Source organism: Equus asinus, chromosome 25, assembly GCF_041296235.1.
Source record: "Equus asinus isolate D_3611 breed Donkey chromosome 25, EquAss-T2T_v2, whole genome shotgun sequence".
NCBI classification, from domain to species: domain Eukaryota; kingdom Metazoa; phylum Chordata; class Mammalia; order Perissodactyla; family Equidae; genus Equus; species Equus asinus.
The window spans coordinates 34646106-34667871 of NC_091814.1; the positions used below are offsets into that span (position 1 = coordinate 34646106).

Consider the following 21766-nt stretch of genomic DNA (forward strand, 5'->3'; position numbering starts at 1 on the left):
TGTTTTCTTTATCCATGTGTTTGTTCATCTTTCACATAGAAGTGAAATCATATGGTGTTTGTCTTTCTCTGTCTGGCTTATTTCACGTAATAACCTTAACGTAATACCCTTAAGGTCCATCCATGTTGCTGCAAATGGGACGATTTTGTCTTTTTATAGCTGAGTGGTGTCCCATTGTGTGTATATACACCATATCTTCTTCATCCATTCATCTGTTGATGGGCACTTGGGTTGCTTCCACATCTTGGCTATTGTGAATAATGCTGCATTGAACATAGGGGTGCATAAATCTCTTGGAATTGTCAATTTCATGTTCTTTGGATAAATATCCAGTAGTGGGATAGCTGGATCGTATGGTATTTGTATTTTTAATATTTTGGGAAACCTCCATACTGTTTTCCATAGTGACTGCATCAGTTTTCATTCCACCAGCAGTGGTTGAGGGTTCCCTTTTCTCCACATCCTCTTTAACATTTGCTGTTTTTTCTTGGTAATTATAGCCATTCTGACAGGTGTAAGGTGATATCTCATTGTAGTTTTGGTTTGCATTTCCCTAATACTAATGTTGAACACCTTTTCAGGTGCCTGTTGGCCATCGGTATCTCTTTGGAAAAATGTCTTTTCCTATCCTCTGCCTATTTTTTGATTGAGTTGTTTGTTTCTTTTGTTGTTGAGTTGTATGAGTTCTTTATATATTATGGAAATTAACCCCTTCTCGGATATATGATTTGCAAATATTTTCTCCCATTTGGTGGGTTGTCTTTTCATTTTGTTCATGGTTTCCTTTGCCTTGCAGAAGCTTTTTAGTCTGATGTTATCCTATTTGTTTATTTTTGTGCATGGTGTAAGATAATGGTCTACTTTTATTGTTTTGCATCTGGCTGTCCAATTTTCCTAGCACCATTTATTGAAGAGACTTTCCTTTCTCCATTGTATGTTCTTGGCTCCTTTGTTGAACATTAGCTGTCAGTAGATGTGTGGTTTTATTTCTGGGCTTTCAATTCTGTTGCATTGTTGTGTGTGTCTGTTTTTGTGCTAGTAGTATGCTGTATTGATTACTATAGCTTTGTAGTATATTTTAAGTCAGGTATTGTGGTGCCTCCAGCTTTGTTCTTTTTTCTCAGGATTGCCTTAGCTATTTGGGGTCTTTTGTTGTTCCATATGAATTTTAGGATTCTTTGTTGTATTTCTGTGAAGAATGTCATTGGCATTCTGACTGGCCTTGCATTGAATCTGTGGATTGCTTTAGGTAATATGGACATTTTAACTGTGTTTACACTTCCAATCCATAAGCATGGAATATCTTTCCATTTCTTTATATCTTCAATTTCTTTCAATAATGTCTTATAGATTTCATTGTATAGGTCTTTCACCTCCTTGGTTAAATTTATTCCTAGATATTTTATTCTTTTTGTAGTGATTGTAAGTGGGATTGTGTTCTTGACTTTTCTTTCTGCTAGTTTGTTATTAGTGTGCAGAAATGCAGCTAATTTTTTGTAAAGCCCCAGTGCATGGTTGTATATCCCAGTTGTAAGTCCTTATAGTTCTTCTTTGTGAGCCGCCACCACAGCATGGCAGCTAACATACTGGTAGTGTGGTCCGACAACTGAGAAATGAACCCGGGCTGCCGAAGTGGTGAGAGCACCAAACTTTAACCATTAGGCTGTCAGGGCTGGCTCAGACATGCAACTGATTTTTATAAGTTGATTTTGTACCCTGCAATATTGTTGATTATTTTTAATAGTTTTCTGGTGGATTCTTTAGAGTTTTCTATATATAGAATCATGTCATCCACAAACAGGCGAAGTTTTACTTCTTACTTTCAAATTTGGATACCTCTTATTTCTTTTTCTTGCTTAATTGCCCTGGCCAAAACCTCCAGTACCGTGTTGAATAGGAGTGCTAAGAGTGGGCACCCTTGTCTTGTTCCTGTTCTCAGAGGGATGGTTTCAGTTTTTCCCTGTTGAGTATGATGTTGGTTATGCATTTGTCATATATGGCCTTTATTATGTTGAGGTACTTTCCTTCTGTACCCATTTTATGGAGTTTTGATCATAAATGGATGTTGGATCTTGTCAGATGCTTTCTCTGCATCTATTAAGATGGTCATGTGATTTTTACTCCTCATTTTGTTAATGTGCATCACATTGATTGATTTGCAAATATTGAACCATCCCTGTGTCCCTGGTGTAAATCCCACTTGATCATGGTATATGATCCTTTTAATGTATTGCTGTATTTAGTTTGCCAGTATTTTGGTAAGGACTTTTGCTCCTGTGTTCATCAGTGATATTGGCCTGTAATTTTCCTTTGTGTTGTCCTTGTCTGGTTTTGGTATCAGGGTTATGTTGGCTTCATAGAATGAATTAGGAAGCATTCTGTCTTCTTCAGTTTTCCTGAATACTTTGAGAAGGACAGGTATTAACTCTTCCTTGAATGTTTGGTAGAATTCTTCAGAGAAACCATCTGGTCCTGGACTTTTGTTTTTTGGGAAGTTTTTGATTACTGTTGCCATTTCTTTACTTGTGATTGATCTATTCAGATTCTCTATTTCATATTGATTCAATTTTGGGAGGTTGTATGAGTCTAAGAATTTATCCATTTCTTCTAGGTTGTCCAGTTTTTTGGCATTTGATTTTTCATAGTGTTCTCTTATAATCCTTTGTATTTCTGTGGTATCTGTTGTAATTTCTCCTCTTTCACTTTTAATTTTAGATATCTGAGCCTTTTCTCTTTTTTTCTTAGTAAGTCTGGCTAAGGGTTTGTCAATTTTGTTTACCTTCTGAAAGAACCAGCTTTTTGTTTCATTGGGTCTTTCAATTGTTTTTTTAGTTTCTATTTCATTTATTTCTGCACTAATTTTTATTATTTTCCCCTTTCTGCGGACTTTGTTTGTTCTTCTTTTTCTAGTTTTCAGTTAGGTGTAGTTTAAGAGTGCTTATTTGAGATTTTTCTTCTTTGTTGCTGTGGGTCTGTATTGTCATAAATTTTCCTCTTAGAACCACTTTTGCTGTATCCCATAAGAGTTGGTATGTTATGTTTTCATTTTTGTCTCCAGGTATTTTTTTTGATGTCTCCTTTGATTTCACTGATCCAGCAGTTGTTTAGTAGCATGTTGATTACATATTTGTGACTTTTCTAGCCTTTATCTTGTAAGTGATTTCTAATTTTATGGTGCTGTGGTCAGAAAAGATACTTGATATGATTTCAGTCTTCTTAAGTTTTTTGAGGCTTGCCTTGTTTCCCAACATATGGTCTGTGTTTGAGAATATTCTGTGTGCACTTGAGAAGAATATGGATTCTGCTGTTTTGGATGGAATGTTCTATATCTGTCTAAGTTCATCTGGTTTAGTATTTCATTTAAGGCCACTGTTTCCTTGTTGACTTTCTGTCTGGATGATCTATCCATTGTTATAAGTGGGGTGTTGAGGTCCCCTACTATTATTGTGTTGCTGTCAATTTCTCCTTTTAGGTCTGTTAATAGTTGCTTTATATACTCTGGTGCTCCTGTGCTAGGCGCATATATATTCGTGTTAGGTCCTCTTGGTGGAATGTTGCTTTTATCATTATATATTGCCCCTCTTTGTCTCTCATTGTCTTTTTCATCTTGAAGTCTGCTTGTCTGATATAAGTATGGCAATACCTGCTTCCTTTTGCTTGCCATTTGCTTGGAATATCATCTTCCATCCCTTCACTCTGAGCCCATGTTTATCTTTAGAACTGAGATGTGTTTCCTGGAGGCAGCATATTGTTGGGTCTTGTTTTTTAATCCATCCAGCCACTCTGTGTCTTTTGATTAGAGAATTAAATCCATTTACATTTAGACTCATTATTGATATATGAGGGCTTAATACTGACATTTTATCTCTTGTTTTCTGGTTGTTCTATATTTCCATGTTTTTTTCCCCTTGTATTTCTGACTGCCATTTCAGTTTGGTGGTTTTTTGAGATGGTTTTCTCAGTTTTCTCTTTATTTATGATTTGTGGCTCTGCTTTGATTTTTTCATTTGGTGGTTACAATGAGGTTTGTATAAAAGATCTCGTAGATGACAGGCCATTTTCTGATAGTCTCTTGTCTCGTTAGCTTAACTAGGTTCCAACCTTTTCCTCTTTCCTTTCTGAGTTATTGTTGTCACAAATTGTTCTTTTCTGTGTTGTGTGTTTGTGACTAAATTGAAGTGTTTATAGTTATTTTTGATGCTTCCCTGCCCTTTGTCTTTTATGTTATAATTAAGTGTTTACTGACCTATTCTGATATAGAGCAGCACTTTTCTGATTGTATTGGTCTATTTATCTCCTTGTTCAAGGTTTTGTAAACGTTTGCCTTTGTGTTTCAGGTATGAGGGCTTCTTTCATCATTTCCTGTAAGGAAGGTCTAGTGGTGATGAACTCCTTCAGCTTTGTTTATCTGGGAAACCTTTTACGCCTCCATCATATCCAAAGGATAGTTTCGCTGGATAGTATATTCTTGGGTGAAAGTTTTTTCTCTTTCAGTATTTTGAATACATCATTCCATTCTCTCCTAGCCTGTAAGGTTTCTGCTGAGAAATCTGCTGAAAGCCTGATAGGGGTTCCTTTGTAGGTTATTTTCTTCTGCCTTGCTGCCCTTAGTATTTTTTCTTTCTCATTGACTTTTTGCCATTGTAGGTTATTTTCTTCTGCCTTGCTGCCCTTAGTATTTTTTCTTTCTCATTGACTTTTTGCCAGTTTTAATGTTATATGCCTCGGACAAGGTCTTTTTTGCATTGATGTAATTAGGAGTTCTGTTGGCTTCATGTACTTGTAAGTCCCATTCTTTCCCCAGGTTTGGGAGCTTCTCAGCTATTATTTCTTTGAACAAGCTCTCTGCGCCTTTCCCCCTCACTTCTCCCTCTGGAATACCCATAATCCTTATTTTGCTTTTCCTAATTGAGTCAGATATTTCTTGAAGAATTTCTTCATTTTTTAAAAATCTTAGTTCTCTCTCCCCCTCCATCTGAAGCATTTCTAGATTTCTGTCCTCTAATTCAGTAATTCTGTCCTCCATAACATCAGCTCTATTTTTTATGGTTTCTAAATTATTTTTTATCCCATTAATTCTGTCCTTCATATCCAGAATTTCTGTATAGTTTTTTTAAGGGCTTAAATCTTTTTGGTGAAGTATACCCTCTGCTCATTAATTTTAATTCTGTGCTCATTGAACTATCTTTCTGAGTTTTCTTGTAACTTGTTGAGTGTCTTTATGATAAATACTTTGAATTCTCTGTCATTTAGATTGCAAATTTCTGAGAGTCAAGATTGGTCTGGAGAACTGTTATTTGCCTCCTGCTCTGAAGTGTTACTGTAGCTCTACATGTTGTTTGATAAGTTGACCCTTTGCAAGCACATTTGTGGTAGTATCAGGTCACAGATTCCACCTGCCACTGCTGTGGGGGAGCAGGAGATGTGTTTCTGAATCCTGCCCCCTCTACTGGAAGTTGTGCAGGTAGGGCTGCTCTGTGTTTGTGCAGGCTGGCTCTTGCTACTCAGTGGGTTGCTCTTGTGCAGGTGGGGCCTCTGGGCTTAGTGAGCAGGTTTGCGTGTGCAGGCTGGCACTGCATTCACAGGTGGTTTGGCTGAGCTCCTGCTCTTGGTGGTCATGGTGTCTACATGGGGGCTGAACTATCGCTACTCAGTGGAGTGTGTTCCCACAGCCGAGACTGCTGTGGCGCGGTGGGCACTCCCACAGCTGGGCTGACACTCCAGAAGTGTTTGCACTCATGGTCTGGCTGCCTCCACCTCCTACTATAGTCATGCCAGCTGTTGTGTGAGGCTCTGAAACCTGGCTCACTGATTCCAGGGAGGGAGAGAGGTCCACTCACCCAGTCCCACTGCTTCGCAGGACCTGGTCCACGCACCTTCAGATGTATGCCTGCGTGTATTTCTCAGACGTCCTGTTGTGCTCTGTAGGGAATCCTCTGTTGGTTAATGAATGTCCGTTTAGTTGTAACTTAGAGGGAAGAGACAAAGGGAACAACTCACTCGGCCATGATGCTGACATCACTCCCTTTAATCTGATGGTTTTAGCTTTAATTAATGAGATATGTTTAACTCTATAAAAATAATTATAGCATAGTCATAAACTTCAATTCTGGACTAAAAGCAAAAACTTTAGGATGGATTTTCTTACATGTTTTTAAAATAAATAAATAGTAGATCTCAAATTGAGAAGCACTGTTGTCTTTCATGAGTTCCCACGGAATATTTTAGATCCTTTATGAACTATAGTTATGACCATTATAAGCATTTGGGAAATATCATCAACAGTTCCTTTCTTTGACCCTGTGCAAATTAGCATCTATTTTGACTGTTCAATCAAAACTTGATTTTAAGGTCACCTTAACCATTTCTAACCTTCAGAAACAATTCTCATCTTTCTAGATCTTTCAGGATAGCTGACAGATATTCATCCTAACACTGTAGCTTTGAGTACAGCCGCCAACACATTTGGTTCCCTTCAGAGTTTTCTGACAGTTTATTCTTTGTTTCTTATAGTAACACTGTTTATTTGAACCACCAACACCACCTATTTCTGTCTTACTTGCATTCAGAAGTCATTCACTGCTGTTTTCTTCTTTACATTTTTTGGGGAGTACACGCCCTGGTACATAATTGTTTTACAAATTGTAACAGATCATGCCCTGACCTTAACTCTTACCCTTTTGCCAGGATTACTTCCACCCCCTCCCTTTTTTTTTAGTGGAAATTGTTAAACACAAAAGTGAGGGCATGGCCCCATGGCCGAGTGGTTAAATTCGCGCGCTCAACTGCAGGCAGCCCAGTGTTTTGTTGGTTTGAATCCTGGGTGCGGACATGGCACTGCTCATCAAGCCACGCTGAGGCAGCGTCCCACATGCCACAACTAGGACCCACAATGAAGAATATACAACTGTGTACCAGGGGGCTTTGGGGAGAAAAAGGGGAAGAAAAAAAAAGTGAAACATTTAATATAATGAATTCCTATGTACCCACCATCACCCAGCTTCAACAGTTAGCAGCATTTCACCCTTCTTATTTATCTATTTGCTGTACTTTTTTCTGGAATATTTTAAAGCAAGTCCCAGATGTATATCATCTCAGCATTAAATATTTCACCGTGCCATAGTTCTTTTTCTTAATTTTGCTGTTTACCTCCACTGGTTAGCTTAAACTTAAAATTGATAACTAGGAAGTAGAGGAAATACAGTGGCTCACTATTATCTGTTGGAACAAATTTATTTCTTAGATTGTCATTTAAGGTGACTTCTTTCACTGTGTCCCACTGTAAAATTCTCTTTCATCCATATTTATAACTAACTCCTTGTCACAGACATGTATACTCACGCACATAGACATGCCTTCAGATGCCTGTACACTGTTAATTCTAGTCTGTGTAATTTTGTGCCATTGTTTCTTTTACCTTAAATGTGCTCCTTTTTTCCCTTCAGTAATCCTACAAGAGCTAGCCTAACGTTTATCATAGTTAACGTTCATTTTGTTATTCATTCATTTATTCCATCAATGATTATCAAATATCAACTAAATGGATAATAGTGCCCTAGATGCTGTGTGGGCTAGAGAGAAAGACGATATATGATTTCCACCCTGAAGTGGTTATAATCCAGATTGGTGAGATAATATAATAATACAAACATCTGAAAAGTAAACAGCAATTTAAGAGTTATTTATGAAAAAGGTAACAACACAAGAGAAGTTGTATGGCAAATGCATGCTAAAGGCCTTCAGAATATGTAATTGAGACAGGATAAATGAAGAGAAGTGGTGTGGATGACAGGCAGAGCATCACGGCAGAGTTGGTGGTTGAGCCTGGCCTTGAATGATGGCTTAGATTTGGATAGAAAAAGGAGAAGATGGAAGTGGCATGAGCAAGCGTCTTAGATGGTGCCTTCTCTGACTACTCTGATTTCTGTGGCGTTTTTATATCGCGTCATTTAGTACTTACTTGATTATACGTAAATGATGAGGTTAAAATTTTTTTAGTGTTTGAGATTTATAAAGGACTTCCATATATACTATTTCATTTAACCTTTTGAGAATGAAAGATTATCATACCTATTTTTATAAATGAAGAATCTGAGTTCTCTTTTCTTAATTCTAAATTTTGTTTATTTGTACAAAATTCAGAAGGTACAAAGGACGTACAATGAAAAGTTAGTCTTCCTCTATCTCTATCCCCAGGTCACCCAGTTCCCCTCCCCACAGGCAATCGCTGTTATCATCTACAACTTATTTGTGAGGCTAGGATAACCTTGAAATCAAAGTCAGACAAGTACAGTGTAAGAGAACAATTACAGGCCAGTTTCACTTAACGAACCCAGATGTAAAAATCCAAAATAAAATATCAGCAAATGTAATCCAGCAGTTTTTAAAAATGTTACTACATATCCTGATCAAGTTTGGTTTATGTGAGGGGTGAGAAATGATTTAGTACTAGAAATTTATGAATATAATTTACCACAGTAATAGATCAGGGAGGAAAGTTTACCCAATAGCTGAGGAGAAAGTATTTGATAGAATTCAGTACCCATAGATTAAAGACTCTTAGCAAACCATGAAGAAAAATGAACTTTCTGAACCTGATAAAGTTTATTTACAAAAATCCTATAGCAAACGCATTCTAAAGGCAGAACCTTAGAAACAATCCTCTTAAGAATCAATAGGAAGTAGCCCTCAGGGCCCTGCCTAGTGGCTCAGCAGTTAAGTTCACATGTTCCACTTAGGTGGCCCGGGGTTTGCCAGTTTGGATCCTGGGTGTGGACCTACCACCGCTTGTCAAGCCATGCTGTGGCAGGCGTCCCACATATAGAGTAGAGGAAGATGGGCATGAATATTAGCTCAGGGCCAATTTTCCTCAGGAAAAGGAGGGGGATTGGTGGCAGATGTTAGCTCAGGGCTAATCTTCCTCAAAAAGAAAAAATGAAAAAAAAGAAGTAGCCCTTAAAACAAGGATGCCTGCTGTCACCACTCCTATTCAGCATTCAACTGAAGGTCCTGGCTGGCCCAGTAACACAAGAAAAAAGAAAAGTATATGAATTGGAAAGAAAAAAGATGCTATTATTCACAGATAATGTGATTATGTATAGCAGAGATCAGCAAACTATGGCCTATGAGCCAAATCTGGCTGTTGTCTGTTTTTATAAATCAAGTGTTGCTTGTTTCCATATTGTCTATGGCTGCTTGTGAACTACAAAGGCAGCTTGGTGTAGTTGCATCAGAGACCGTATGACCTGCAAAGTTAACAGTATTTACTCTCTGGCCATTTACAGAAATGTTTACTGACCATTTACAGAAATGTTTACTGACCATGTGCTCTATAAAAATTATGCAAGAGAACCTACAGACAACTATTAGAACTAATAAGTTCAACAAGATTACTAAACATCTGACAATGTGAAAAGATCAGTTGCATTCCTATGTATTTTAAGAATTGCATTGCTGTAAAAAGATAACTTTTATAATAGCAAATAAAACTATAAGATGCCTAGGAATCTGCCAAAAGAACTTTATAAATTATAAAACATTAAAAGATGTAAGAGAAGACATAAATTAAATGGGGGCCTATACCATGTTTATGGAAGACTCAAGATTTTAATGATGTCGGTTAACCTTACAGGACCATTGTAGTAATAAATGCCAGTTGTAGATTTGGATTAATGGAAAGGCCAGGTATGAGTGATGTCTAGGAAATTAAACGGAGTTTACTTGTTGAAGGAATTAGAAAGGAGGAGTTGGGTACCACTGCAGAGAGTTTGATAATATTCCCCAGGACAGTTGGAGAAGTTTCTCAGCTTCATAGTCTTCACCAAAGGGGTGGATAGTTGGGGATCATAATGTTTGAATGAATGAGAGTCATATCACACCTTTTGGAAGGACACCTGTCCTCCTCCATACCTAGTATTATATACTTAAGGTTGGAGCAGACTTGCACATGGGATAGCCTGGATAGAGACTACACTCCTAGGACAAGTTTTTAGGATTATATACAGTGTCCAAAACTTAGGAACCAAATAGACTAAGATAAATTTTTTTGAGGTAAGGCTATTTGGAGAAACCATGATCCCTCACTATCCCCACTATTGCTACTTGCTTTCTGAAACTCAGACAAATACCATACTCCAGATTAGGGTAACAGTATTCCTTGCTATTATAATTCTTTATTCAGTTGTCCTTACTCGGGTCTGGAATAGATTCATGATCTCAATAGGATACAGTGCGGTAGAGTACACTGAGCACAGGCCTCCTTTGTTTCCCTTGGCCTCTCCAGGATAACCTGTGCTTTCCTGAACTCAATGCAGTTATCCAGGGTTGTTTTTTTAAAAAAACCTTTTTTTTATTGAAGTAACATTAGTTTACAACATTATGTAAATTTCGGGTGTACATCATTATATTTTGATTTCTGTATAGGGCTAATTGTGTTCACTGCCAAAAGCCTAGTTGTCATCCGTCACCATGCAAATCTGCTGTTTTACTCCTTTTGCCCTCCCCCCTCTTTCCCTCTGGTAACCACCATTCTATTCTCTGTATCTATGTGTTTGTTTGTCGTTGTTGTTTTATCTTCCACATATGAATGAAATCATATGGTATTTGGCTTTCTTCATCTCACTTATTTTGCTTAGCACAATACACTTAAGGTCCATCCATGTTGTTGCAAATGGCAAGATTTCATCTTTTCCATAGCTGAGTAGTATTCCATTCTATATAAACCACATCTTCTTTGTTCAGTCATTTGTTGATGGACACAGGTTGTTTCCAAGTCTTGGCTATTGTGAATATTGCTGCAATGAACGTAGTGATGTATATGTCTTTTCAAATTAGTGTTTTTGTGTTCTTTGGATAAATACTGAGAAGTGGAATAGCTAGATCATGTGATAGTTGTATTTTTAATTTTTTGAGGAATCTCCATACTGTTTTGCATAGTGGCTGCACCAGTTTGCACTCCCACCAGCAGTGTATGAGGGTTCCCTTTCCTCCACATCATCTTTGGCACTTGTTATTTCTTGCCTTTTTAATAGCCGTTCTCATGGGCGTGAGGTGATAGCTCACTGTGCTTTTGATTTGCATTTCCCTAATAATTAGGGATATTGAACATCTTTTCTGGTGCCTATTTGCTATATGTATATCTTCTTTGGGAAAATATCTGTTCAGATCCTCTGCCCATTTTTTAATCGGGTTTTTTGTTGTTGTATGAATTGTTCATATATTTTATCAGATATTTCATATCTTATCAGATATATGATTTGCAAATATCTTCTTCCAGTTATTAGGTTGTCTTTTCATTTTGTTCATGGTTTCTTTTGCCATGAAGAAGCTTTTTGGTTTGATGTAGTCCCATTTGTTTATTTTTTCTTTTGTTTCTCTTGCCTGAGGAGAAATGATATTCAAAAAGATATTGCTAAGACTGATGTCAAAGAGTATATTGCGGATGTTTTCTTCTGGGAGTTTTATGTGCATTCAAGTCTTTAATCCATTGTGAGTTAATTTTTGTGTATGGTGAAAGATAATGGTCTGCTTTCATTCTTTTGCATGTGGCATTTGCCAGTTTTCCCACCATCATTTATTGAAGAGACTATCCGTTCTCCACCTAGGAGTTTTTGATGAGATCTTTAGACCACCTATAGGCCTCATCCTGCAATCTCCATTTTAAACAGAGTTTGTAATGGAACTTGACTAATTCCAAAATTCCTGTGAGAGAAGTAAGGGCCACGAACAACAAAGATAATTTTGATGAAGAACAAAGTGAGGGACTCATTCTCGGACATCAAGATTTATAAAGCAATGGTAATTAAGATGCCATATATGATCAAGGGACAGACAATTACATCACTGGAACAGAACAGAGAGCCCAGGGACCTATCCCTGGGTATCAGTTGGCATAGGCTAGGTGGTATTATAACAATGAAACCCCGCCAAAAAATCTTAGTGGCCTAACGCATCAAAAGTTTATTTCTTAGCAATGCTACATGTTCACTGTGAATTGGCAGCAATGTTCTGCTCATCACAGTTACTCAGGGATCTAGGCTGACATCTCAGTACCTGCTTCCATGATTACGAAGGCAGAAAATGGGAAATGTCACTTTGGCTCACAAAGTCATATGGGCATGACACTAAGTACCTGAAAAGAGGAAAACTAGAATATTTGTGAACAGCTCTAATGACTTAGATCATTATGTATATATGAAAACTTGATGTTTGGCACAAGAGAAACTATATACTAAATTGTTGTGGGATAATTGATTATCCATACAGGAAAAATAAAGTAAAAATTAGGTCTCTACATCATACCATGCACAAAAATGAATCATAGTGGATTAAAGACGAAAGGGTAAAAATTAGAATGTTAAAGTTTTAGAAGTGACTATTGGAAGTCGTCTTTAGTATTTTTAAAAGAATTTCTTAATACAAAAAACATAAACCCTAAAGAAAAAGATTGATAAATATGATTACGTTAAAATAATGGTCTTTTCTAAAAAGACACCATTTAACGTGAAAAGACAAGACATAGACTATGAGAAAATGTCTGGAAGTCATATATAGCGAACAAAGGCTTAGTACCTACAATACAAAAATAGCTCCTACTAATGAATGAGAAAAGAACAAACAATCCAAGGAAACTAAAGGACATTTATGTCTTTGTGTATGGGTGTATTGCTTCTATATGATGCTCAGCCTTACTAGTAATCAAGGAAATGCAAATCAAAACCAGAGCAAGATACAATATCACATACATTCAAATTGGCAAAAAAAAAGTTTTTAATCTGATGAAAACAGATTTGGCAAGCATGTGGAGTAAAGGAACTCTGCTGGTAGTATAAACTGATACAACTGTTTTGAAGAGCAATTTGGTTATACGCAGAAAGTAGAAGTTCTACTCCTAGATATATATTCAGAAGAATGCTTATACATAAGAACAAAAATGTAATATTCATTGCAATATTGTTTTAAATAGTGAAAAATTGGAAAAAGCCTTATTGACAGGATGATAATTAAATTGAAGTATATTCACACAATGGACTATTATACAGCAGAGAAAACTAATGAGCTAGAACTGAAAGTATCAAAATGGATAAATCTCAAAACCATAGTATTGAATGATAAGAGCAAGTTGCACATGGATACAAATAGTATATTATTTACATAAAGTTTAAATACATGCTGAATCATTCTAATCGTTGTTTATGGATTCACATATATTGTAATATCTAAAATAATGAGTAGCAAGATCTGGATGGGGGTTACCTCTGAGAAAGCATATGAGAGAGGAATAGGATTAGGGAAGGTCTGAAAAATGCATCTGAAGCAAAGTTGGCAAAATGTTAATGCTTGACAAAGCTGGGTGATGAGTAATGGTATTTTTTAAATTATTCTTTGTACTATTTTGTATGCTCAAAATATTTAATAATAAAGAGAGAGGGAAATAATAAACTTAAGTCTCAGCTAGGTTAATAGACTTAACTAAAGTCATGCAGTGTGTGCAAGGAAACACCATGATTCAAACAAGTCATGCTTCCCGATAACTGGCTGTTTTTATTTTCTCTTTTTAAGTATTCTTTCATTAATATTGTATTACTGATTGCCTTGTAAGTCTTTGATGCAGGGATGAGATCTCTGAAGCAGAGATTTTCTCTTATGCTTTAGCATTCATTAGCTTGAGTACATTGTAGGTGCCCAGGAAGCAATCCATTGCATGATTGCCATATAGAGTGTTTTGTGTGGGGATGATTTATGGTCGGTATATCTGAATCTAAATAATAAGAAATGGTGTAAGGACATAATCTCTGGTAAGTTGAGGTGTTATATTGATCAGTCCACGTGCTAAGGGGGAATAGCAAGAGTTCTTCATTTTCTCTATCAGCTGTCTGAGAAATACTTTATATTTTCACAACTGTCATGAACTAGTTAACGGTACATTTATAGTTTTCCGTTATTGTTGTAGGTATCATGACTGGAGCATTTTATTCAGTCTCAACATTATTAAATCAAATGATACTGACATATTATAAGGTAAGCTTTTACCTACATTTGTTGAATGTCTGGCCCAGAAATTTTCTTTAGCAATATAATTCCTGTTAGCATGATCATAAGATTAAAGATTTATGACCTTGTTGCTGTGAAAGATTTATGTTTGTTTTAATTGAGAATACATTTAATACAATTTATAAAACGTATGAGATGGAAAGCAGAAGTTATTGTTGCTTTGACAATACCTAAATCTTTTTGTTATTCTTTTTTTAAAGAAAGTGTGACAGGTTATATGGAAAAAGACAAAGAAAAAACTTTAAGGGAATCCAACACAAGTATACAGGAGTAAATATCAAGTGATGAACCTCTTTTTGTTTTTGAAAGGAGAAAACAGTTGTAATATGTAAAAGCTATCAGATTAACCTTCTTTTCAGACATCTATGAATTAGTTAAGAATTCTAACAATATGCTTGTACTTCTAACCTCATGGAGGATCAGGAAAAATTTCCTTTTTGATTTCTCCTGTATTTTAGCGGTGATTTTTTTTTTTTTTTGGTTTTAAAATAGAATGTACTTTATATATGCGTTACCTGTCCCCACCCACATCACCCTGACACACATGCTGAATCTTCCTATTGTTTGCTTAATTTTGTCTGATTACTTCCAATGACTATGAAAGGGTATGGGAATGTGACGGATCTGTTTGAGTTAGAAGTATCTGATTAACTTCTTATGAAAATTCTTTTAAGGGAGAAGAAGTGAATGCTGGAAGGATTGGGCTAACACTGGTAGTGGCTGGAATGGTGGGCTCTATTCTTTGTGGCTTATGGCTGGATTATACCAAAACATACAAGTAAGTGAAAGTAGATAAAATGTATGGTGTACAACCTAAGATTTTTTGGTTTTAAAGAAAACATTGCTTTTTATTTTAAGAAATTTTTAGAAGTATTAGTACTAAAAGACTTGGATTCTAGACACTCTGAGGTTCCCTTCACTTCCAAATGTTTCCATAGGCTAAATATTGTCTTATTTTATCAGTCGTATTTATTTCAAATTTGAGAAGCTGGATTCCTAATGAATCTTCTTCCCCTCTAATAATACTCATATGTACCACTTCAGAAGGGATCATTTCTATTCTAAAATAAGCCCTTTCTGAGAAACATTTGACTTTTGACAGAAACTGTGTACTGTTCTTTTCTCATGTGAGCATAAAACAAACAAAAAGTTGTTCTTTTCTACCAAAAAATTATTATTGAGCATAGGCCTTTTTTTGGTAAAAAGTTTTTGGCTAAAATGCCCCCAAACTATAGCACCACTTAACTATAAGATGATACATAATATTTTCCTGCTTATTAATCGCCCATCTATACAGAACCGGCGAGATGCTCATACAGAAGAGAAAGAGAGTAATCCCAACTGGGAGACTGAGAAGGGGGTGTCAGAGGCCGCATGTTTTGCACCAAGCCTTAAAAGAATAGCTACATTTTTTTTAACAGGCATAGACTTCTCATCTGCTTGGGAGAAATGAATGAGTGGAACGGTGAATGAATGAAGTGTGGAACTGTGTCCTCCTACACACCTTTCAAGGCCCAAGATATGTTTGATACCATTATCTAAATAAACCCTTCCAGAATACCTTTGATCTTGAAATTCTCAAAGATCATTCTCCCATGCTTTAAGACAACACTTGGTGCAGCTTCGTTATTATGAAGTGGTGGCTTAGAGTGAAACCCATTAAGGTGTAGATGAAGGGCACCTTACCCAGCAAGGGCTCCCACCTGATACGCATAAAGAGCCAAATATTACAGGCATCAGGTTTTGGGAAAAGAAAAATAGCTTTATTTGCGAGATTGATCTTCAAGGAAATGGGAGGCATATGCTTTCAGATCTGTCTCCCCAATCCAGGGCTTGGGGCAGAATTTATGGGATGAAGGGCAGGGCCGTCTGAAGTGTGGAGATAGATGAATGGAGGTAAAGAGAAGTGAGGTAATGGATGACCTATATGCAAGCATAGGCAAGCTTCATGGCTCTTCATAGGACACATGTTCACAAAAGGGTGGTGTTAGCATCATCTGAGGATGGAGTTAGCCTGATCTGAGGGTGGAGTTTTCAGCCCTTTGACATCAAAAAGATCACTTATTGGGCATTTGTGCAGGCCCAGTTGATGGGTTGGTAGTCTCAACTGGCCTGAACTGGACAAGGGGTCTCCATTCCTGAAAAACCACTCTTAATTACTCTGTTGATAAGATGGAGTCAGCTGAACTGGTCCCAGAGGGTCCATGCTTACAAGCGTATGTAAAGGATTAAATTTATTAATAGTCTTTAGTCCATTATGTAATTAGAAAACTTGATAGGCATAGAAATTGGTTCTTTGTTGCCCTGGCTCTCTTCTCAGGGTAACTCCCATTCATACACCAAACTCCTGCTGTGTGCATCGCTCTTAGCTAGGAATTGTGGCAAGGAAGTATGATCCGTGTCCTTAAGACCCTTGTGGTGTAAATGGGGAAGATAGGGCATTCACATATGAAAAGTTAAATAATAATATAACAGACTAACATAGATAATCATAAGTTCTTCCAATAGCAGTCAAGTGCCAGTTATGTAGACGGTATAATGATAAGGAAGTTTGGAAGAAAGAAACTTGGAAGCTGCAGTGGTTAGGAAAGGCATTTTGGAAGAGGTGGAATTTGAATCTTGAAATACAAATAGGGAACTATCCCATTTGGTGGCATAAAAATGATTTTATCCAAATGAATATGCCTTCCTGTCTGAGCATTGGATATGGTGTGGGTTTTATTGTCTGATGCTATTGAATCTTAAGTCTTAAGCTTTGAAGTCCACACTCTGGTAGAAACATTTTCCACAGATAAGGAAAACCTAATCTTGGAAACCACAGAATTATTACTGTATAGACAGAGCAGTGGCTAGCCGTATGATTTTTATGTGCCTAGGAAAATCAGACAAAATACTAACAATTTTGTTATTTTTGTTTTAGACAGACCACTCTGATAGTTTACATTTTGTCTTTTGTTGGAATGGTTATATTTACTTTCACATTGGACCTTGGATACATTATCATCGTGTTTATTACTGGAGGGGTGCTTGGGTAAGCATCAAATGTGTTTAGGAGGAATGACAGCATGCCCTTACAATTCTGAAGTGTTATTACCGTGGTTTTTAATTTTTAAAGTTTATCCAAAGTTTCTTTAATATTTTAAACTTTAAAGAATCTATCCTGTGCATATAAATGTGTAATTCTTTAGAAATATTAAAAATAGTTTAAAATTTGATATATAGGTGAAAAATGGATAAGCTTCACTTAATCCAAGTAATTTTATTTAGTTAGAAAGACAACTTAGAAAACTAGAGGTAAGTTTGTCTCTGAAAAAAATTAGGAATTGTTTTGCTTCTCAGTTCTCGTGACCTTGGGCTGACTGGTGAATAATACTAGTGCCTTACTTTCACGTATTAACTTCAAAATATTTACTTATTTGATCATTAGAATAAGCCTGAGAAGTAGAATGATTGCCTCAATATGTGATAATGTCCTTCTGTTAATTCTTTCTGTAATTCTGGATTTATTTTCCTAGTTTCTTCATGACTGGTTACCTTCCCTTGGGTTTTGAATTTGCAGTTGAAATCACTTACCCTGAATCTGAAGGTACTTCCTCTGGTCTCCTTAATGCTGCCGCGCAGGTAAGCCTCTGATTTCTCTGAAACCTGAGATGATTAGTTTACCGAATGTTCTAATGGGTAATGAATTTGACCATAGTTTTTGTTTTAAAAATTATACCTTTCAATCAATGTTTCTGGAAGCCAAATCATATGAATAAAATAGTTAAGATCTGGGAAGAACATTACACTTATTTTAAAGAAGTAAACAATAAAAATTATTTCTCTTATTTTATTTTAGATATTTGGAATTTTGTTCACATTGGCTCAAGGAATGCTCACATCAAACTATAGTCCTAAGGCAGGGAACATTTTCCTCTGTGTTTGGATGTTTGTAGGCATCGTTTTAACAGGTAAATTAGGGTATGTTCTTGGCAAAAAGACTTGTGTCATGTTGTCTTTATATTTTCATGTATATTGATTCTCAGTGACGTGGCAGAACTCATAAAAAAAAATGAAGTAAAAAGCAGGATGTTATTTGTTTTCTTCCAAGGATATGAACCTATTAATTCATTTTTCAGGTTTCAAATTCAGTGCCATTACTATGCATTGAAAACAAAACTTTTATATCGAGAGTCAGTGAAGACCTGGAGTGAGCAGATCCGGGTTCAAGTTCTGATTCTGCTGCTCACTAGCTGTTTGACTTTAGACAAGTTTCTTAACCTCTCAAATCCTCCTTTCCTCATTTATATAATAAAGTATTAAAAAGCCTGCGTTACGGGGTTGCTATGAGGATTAACTGAGGCGGTTCATGGAAAGCTCGTAGTGTAGCGTCTGGCACCTAGGACATGCCCAACCACGTTAGCTATTATTATAACGTGATAGTGGCAGTAAGAAGTCAGATGGTGGTAGTGGAAATAGCATGTGGAATGGTTAGCCCATTCTTAGACTTCTCAGGTATTGAGAAGGATACGTTGTGAGAAATGCATTGTTAGGCGCTTTTGTCATTGGGTGAACACCATAGAATATACTTTCACAAACCTAGATGGTATAGACTACTACACACCTGGGGAGTGCATGATTGTAATCAGAATAGACATGGGCAGGAAAGAGAATAGTGCCCCATCGCCCAAGAACGAGCGTGTAAAAGAACTTTTATCCGTAGTTTTCCAGGCACATAAGTGTTTGAATTTGGAAGTAAGACATCTGTCCAGCAGTGCTTCCAGCCCAAGTTGGCTTCTACTGTTATTTCAGTTTGTTGATTTCTTTCTGCATCCCTTTACCAATATAAGAGACAGATCTATCAGAAAGAGGTGAATCAAGGCTGCTTTTTGTGTTCATTGAATACCTGATCATTCTTTTTGAAACCCCCAATATGAAATCTTACCAGTGGTAAACATTTATTTTCGAAATACACAAACACCTAAGGTCACTATGTTCATTCATTATGTTCAAAGAGAGTAAATGTAACCTGTGTCCTCAAAGGAAAACATCTTATGATGGGGGAGGTTTTTCCCTCATTCTTTTCAGTTAGTAAAATGAAGCATACAAAACTGTGAAAAACGTGATACATTGACTGCTTTAACTACTGATCTGTCATAAATAATTCCGTCTTGGTTCTTAATTTCCAAGGAAGTAACACGTCTGTCAAATAGACTGTTACTGTTGGACCAAAAAAGGGAGGAGTTTTGTACTTTTTCACATCATTTTTGTAATAAGATTCATAAATGTTAATTCAAAGAAATCAAGCCTAGAAAACTAAGATGTGAAAAATGATCTTTAAAATTGTTTCACTTTGCTACGTTCACCATCGAAAAATGCTAATTAATTTCCCTCAACTGTTGAGTATTTTACTGGACCAAGTGTGATGGGTTTTCTATCCAGTGTTTGTATATTGTATCGACAGGAAAGGGGACTGAGAAATTCATGAGGTGTGATAAAGGTGGTACCTTTTCTCTTTACATTTTCTTTCCTAGAAGTGCTGGGAGTTCTTGTTTTGACATAGAAATTAGCATTTGAATGCAGTGCATTTTGCTTTTCCAGGACTGACAGCTCTCTGTACCGCATATTATTTGTCCCTAGCTCATCTGTGTGTCCATTGAAAAAAATGGATGATAATGCCATTCATAGTGTTTCTAAATTCCATAATTAGTATTAATGGTAAAGAAATACATTTTCTCCCTGTTAGAAAAATGAGTGAGTAGCCTCTTTGATTTGGCAAATTGTACAACATTGTAGAGCTGATCAGTCAATGGCAATCATTGCTGCGATTTAAAGCAACATAGTTGTTCTAATATCTAAACTGCTTTTAAATATGGTCTCATTCCACAACATCACCAGTTTCTTCTTCTTCCTCTTCTTCTTCTTCTTTTTTCTTTTTCGTGAGGAAGATGGGACCTGAGCTAACATCTGTTGCCATTCTTTTTGTTTGAGGAAGATTGTCTCTGAGCTAACGTCTGTGCAAGTCTTCCTCTATTTTCGTATGTGGGATACCACCACAACTTGGCTTGGTGAGCAGGGTGTGTAGGTCCACACCTGGGATCTGAACCTGCAAACTCCAGGCGGCTGAAGCGGAGCACGTGAACTTAACCACTATGCCACCAGGCCACCTCATCACCGGTTTCTTTAAAATCATTTAAATGCATCAGAAAGGCCATATATATATATATCCAATTAGCTCAGCATAAATATTTGAATTTCTGAAATGTTGGTATCAGTAATGGAGCAGAATTATAAGAGGCAGTGTGAATTTCAAAGGAAGCTTTAGACTTTTAGTACATTGGTTTTACTTTCATCTTTTACTTTTATTTTGCTTTATGACTGATTAGATTACTTAATTACCCCCAAACTTATATCTTCTTTTCTTATTTTACACTCTCCTTGAGCAGTCTATGGCTTTACCGCTTTAACACAGTAACTTCCAAATCTTTATGTCCAGACCCAGATCTCTTTTACATTTCAGACCAATATATCCAATTACGTGTCTGTCCCTGACCTGGATGTCCCGTGGAAGTCTGATCCTCAGCCTGTCCAGAACTCAACTTACCATCTTCCCACCACACCTCTTCCTCTCACATTTTCCTTTTCATTAACTAGGACCACCATCTGTTCATTGCCCAAGAAAACTCTCAAGTCACTCACTTTTTTCTTTCTCCCTTCCCTCCATTTTTTGTATTCTATCAAGTCACCAAAGCTTATTGGTTCTATTCTAAAATATCTCTGAAATCTGTCCCTGTATCCCCATGTCTCACATTGAGGATTACTCTCTTTCAGCAGGATCGAAGCCCCCGTCTGACCTTCCTGCCTCTGGTCTTGTTGCTGCTAGTCATCCTCCACGGAGCTGCCAGGCTGACCTCCTTAATACGTGGGCCTGGTCGCATCCTTTCCTACTCAGATGGAAACTCCTTAACACACTGGACACCATACCTCAAACCCAGCCTCATTTCCTGCCACCTCCGCCCTGTACTTAATGCTCCAATGATCTCAAACTACCTCCAGTGCCAAGAACAGGCCATACTCTTTCTGTCCTGATTTTTTGCATATACTTTTTTCTGCCTGCCTGGGATGCCTTCCTCTCTCCTCTTCCCTGCTGAAGGAGTTCTTCCTCAGTTTTCAAGTTGCAGTTCACGTGTCCCCTCTGGCAAGCCTTCTCTGATGGCTTTTGGCTGACACAGGCATTTTTTCTCCCATGCTCCCACTGCACCTTGTACATACCTGCATTTATTGCAGTTAGACTAAAATGTTATAATTCTTGCATATCAGTATTTCTCTAGATTGGAGGGTCATTTAGGGAAAGAATTGCACTTTCCATCTTAGTGTCTTTGGTTCCTAGCATCCCGTATGTGTTCACTAATGAATGACTTGCTAATTAAGTTAATGGCTCAGAGAAGTACTATTATTTTTTCAGGCTATGAGATTGCTGTTGAATATTATGGTGCTATAGTGTGCTAAATTTGACGATATCAAAAAAGACTTTGCACTGCTTAGAGAAAAGTATATTCATATGTACTCTATGGTAACCACATTGATGCTTCTCTGTTTCAGCATTAATCAAGTCTGATTTGAGAAGACACAATATAAATATAGGAATTACAAATGGTGATATTAAAGCTGTAAGTAATGAAAATTTTTATTATACTGCTTAGAAATGTGTGCATAGAATAAGTATGAAACAAAT

General features: G+C 36.8%; 1 protein-coding gene across 2 annotated transcripts in view; it reads left to right on the forward strand.

Annotated features, from left to right (window-relative positions):
- FLVCR1 (FLVCR choline and heme transporter 1) overlaps positions 1–21766 on the forward strand; it is a 36806-nt gene that overhangs the window by 12199 nt on the left and 2841 nt on the right. Inside the window, exons 4-9 of one of the 2 annotated variants that reach the window (XM_014834885.3) lie at positions 13952–14019; positions 14727–14830; positions 16973–17083; positions 17568–17673; positions 17891–18002; positions 21634–21701. In XM_014834885.3, the coding sequence (XP_014690371.1) occupies positions 13952–14019; positions 14727–14830; positions 16973–17083; positions 17568–17673; positions 17891–18002; positions 21634–21701 (569 nt within the window). Of the gene's footprint in view, positions 1–13951; positions 14020–14726; positions 14831–16972; positions 17084–17567; positions 17674–17890; positions 18003–19979; positions 20654–21633; positions 21702–21766 lie in introns of those variants that run through there. The other variant, XM_070497157.1, reaches the window with a different exon arrangement.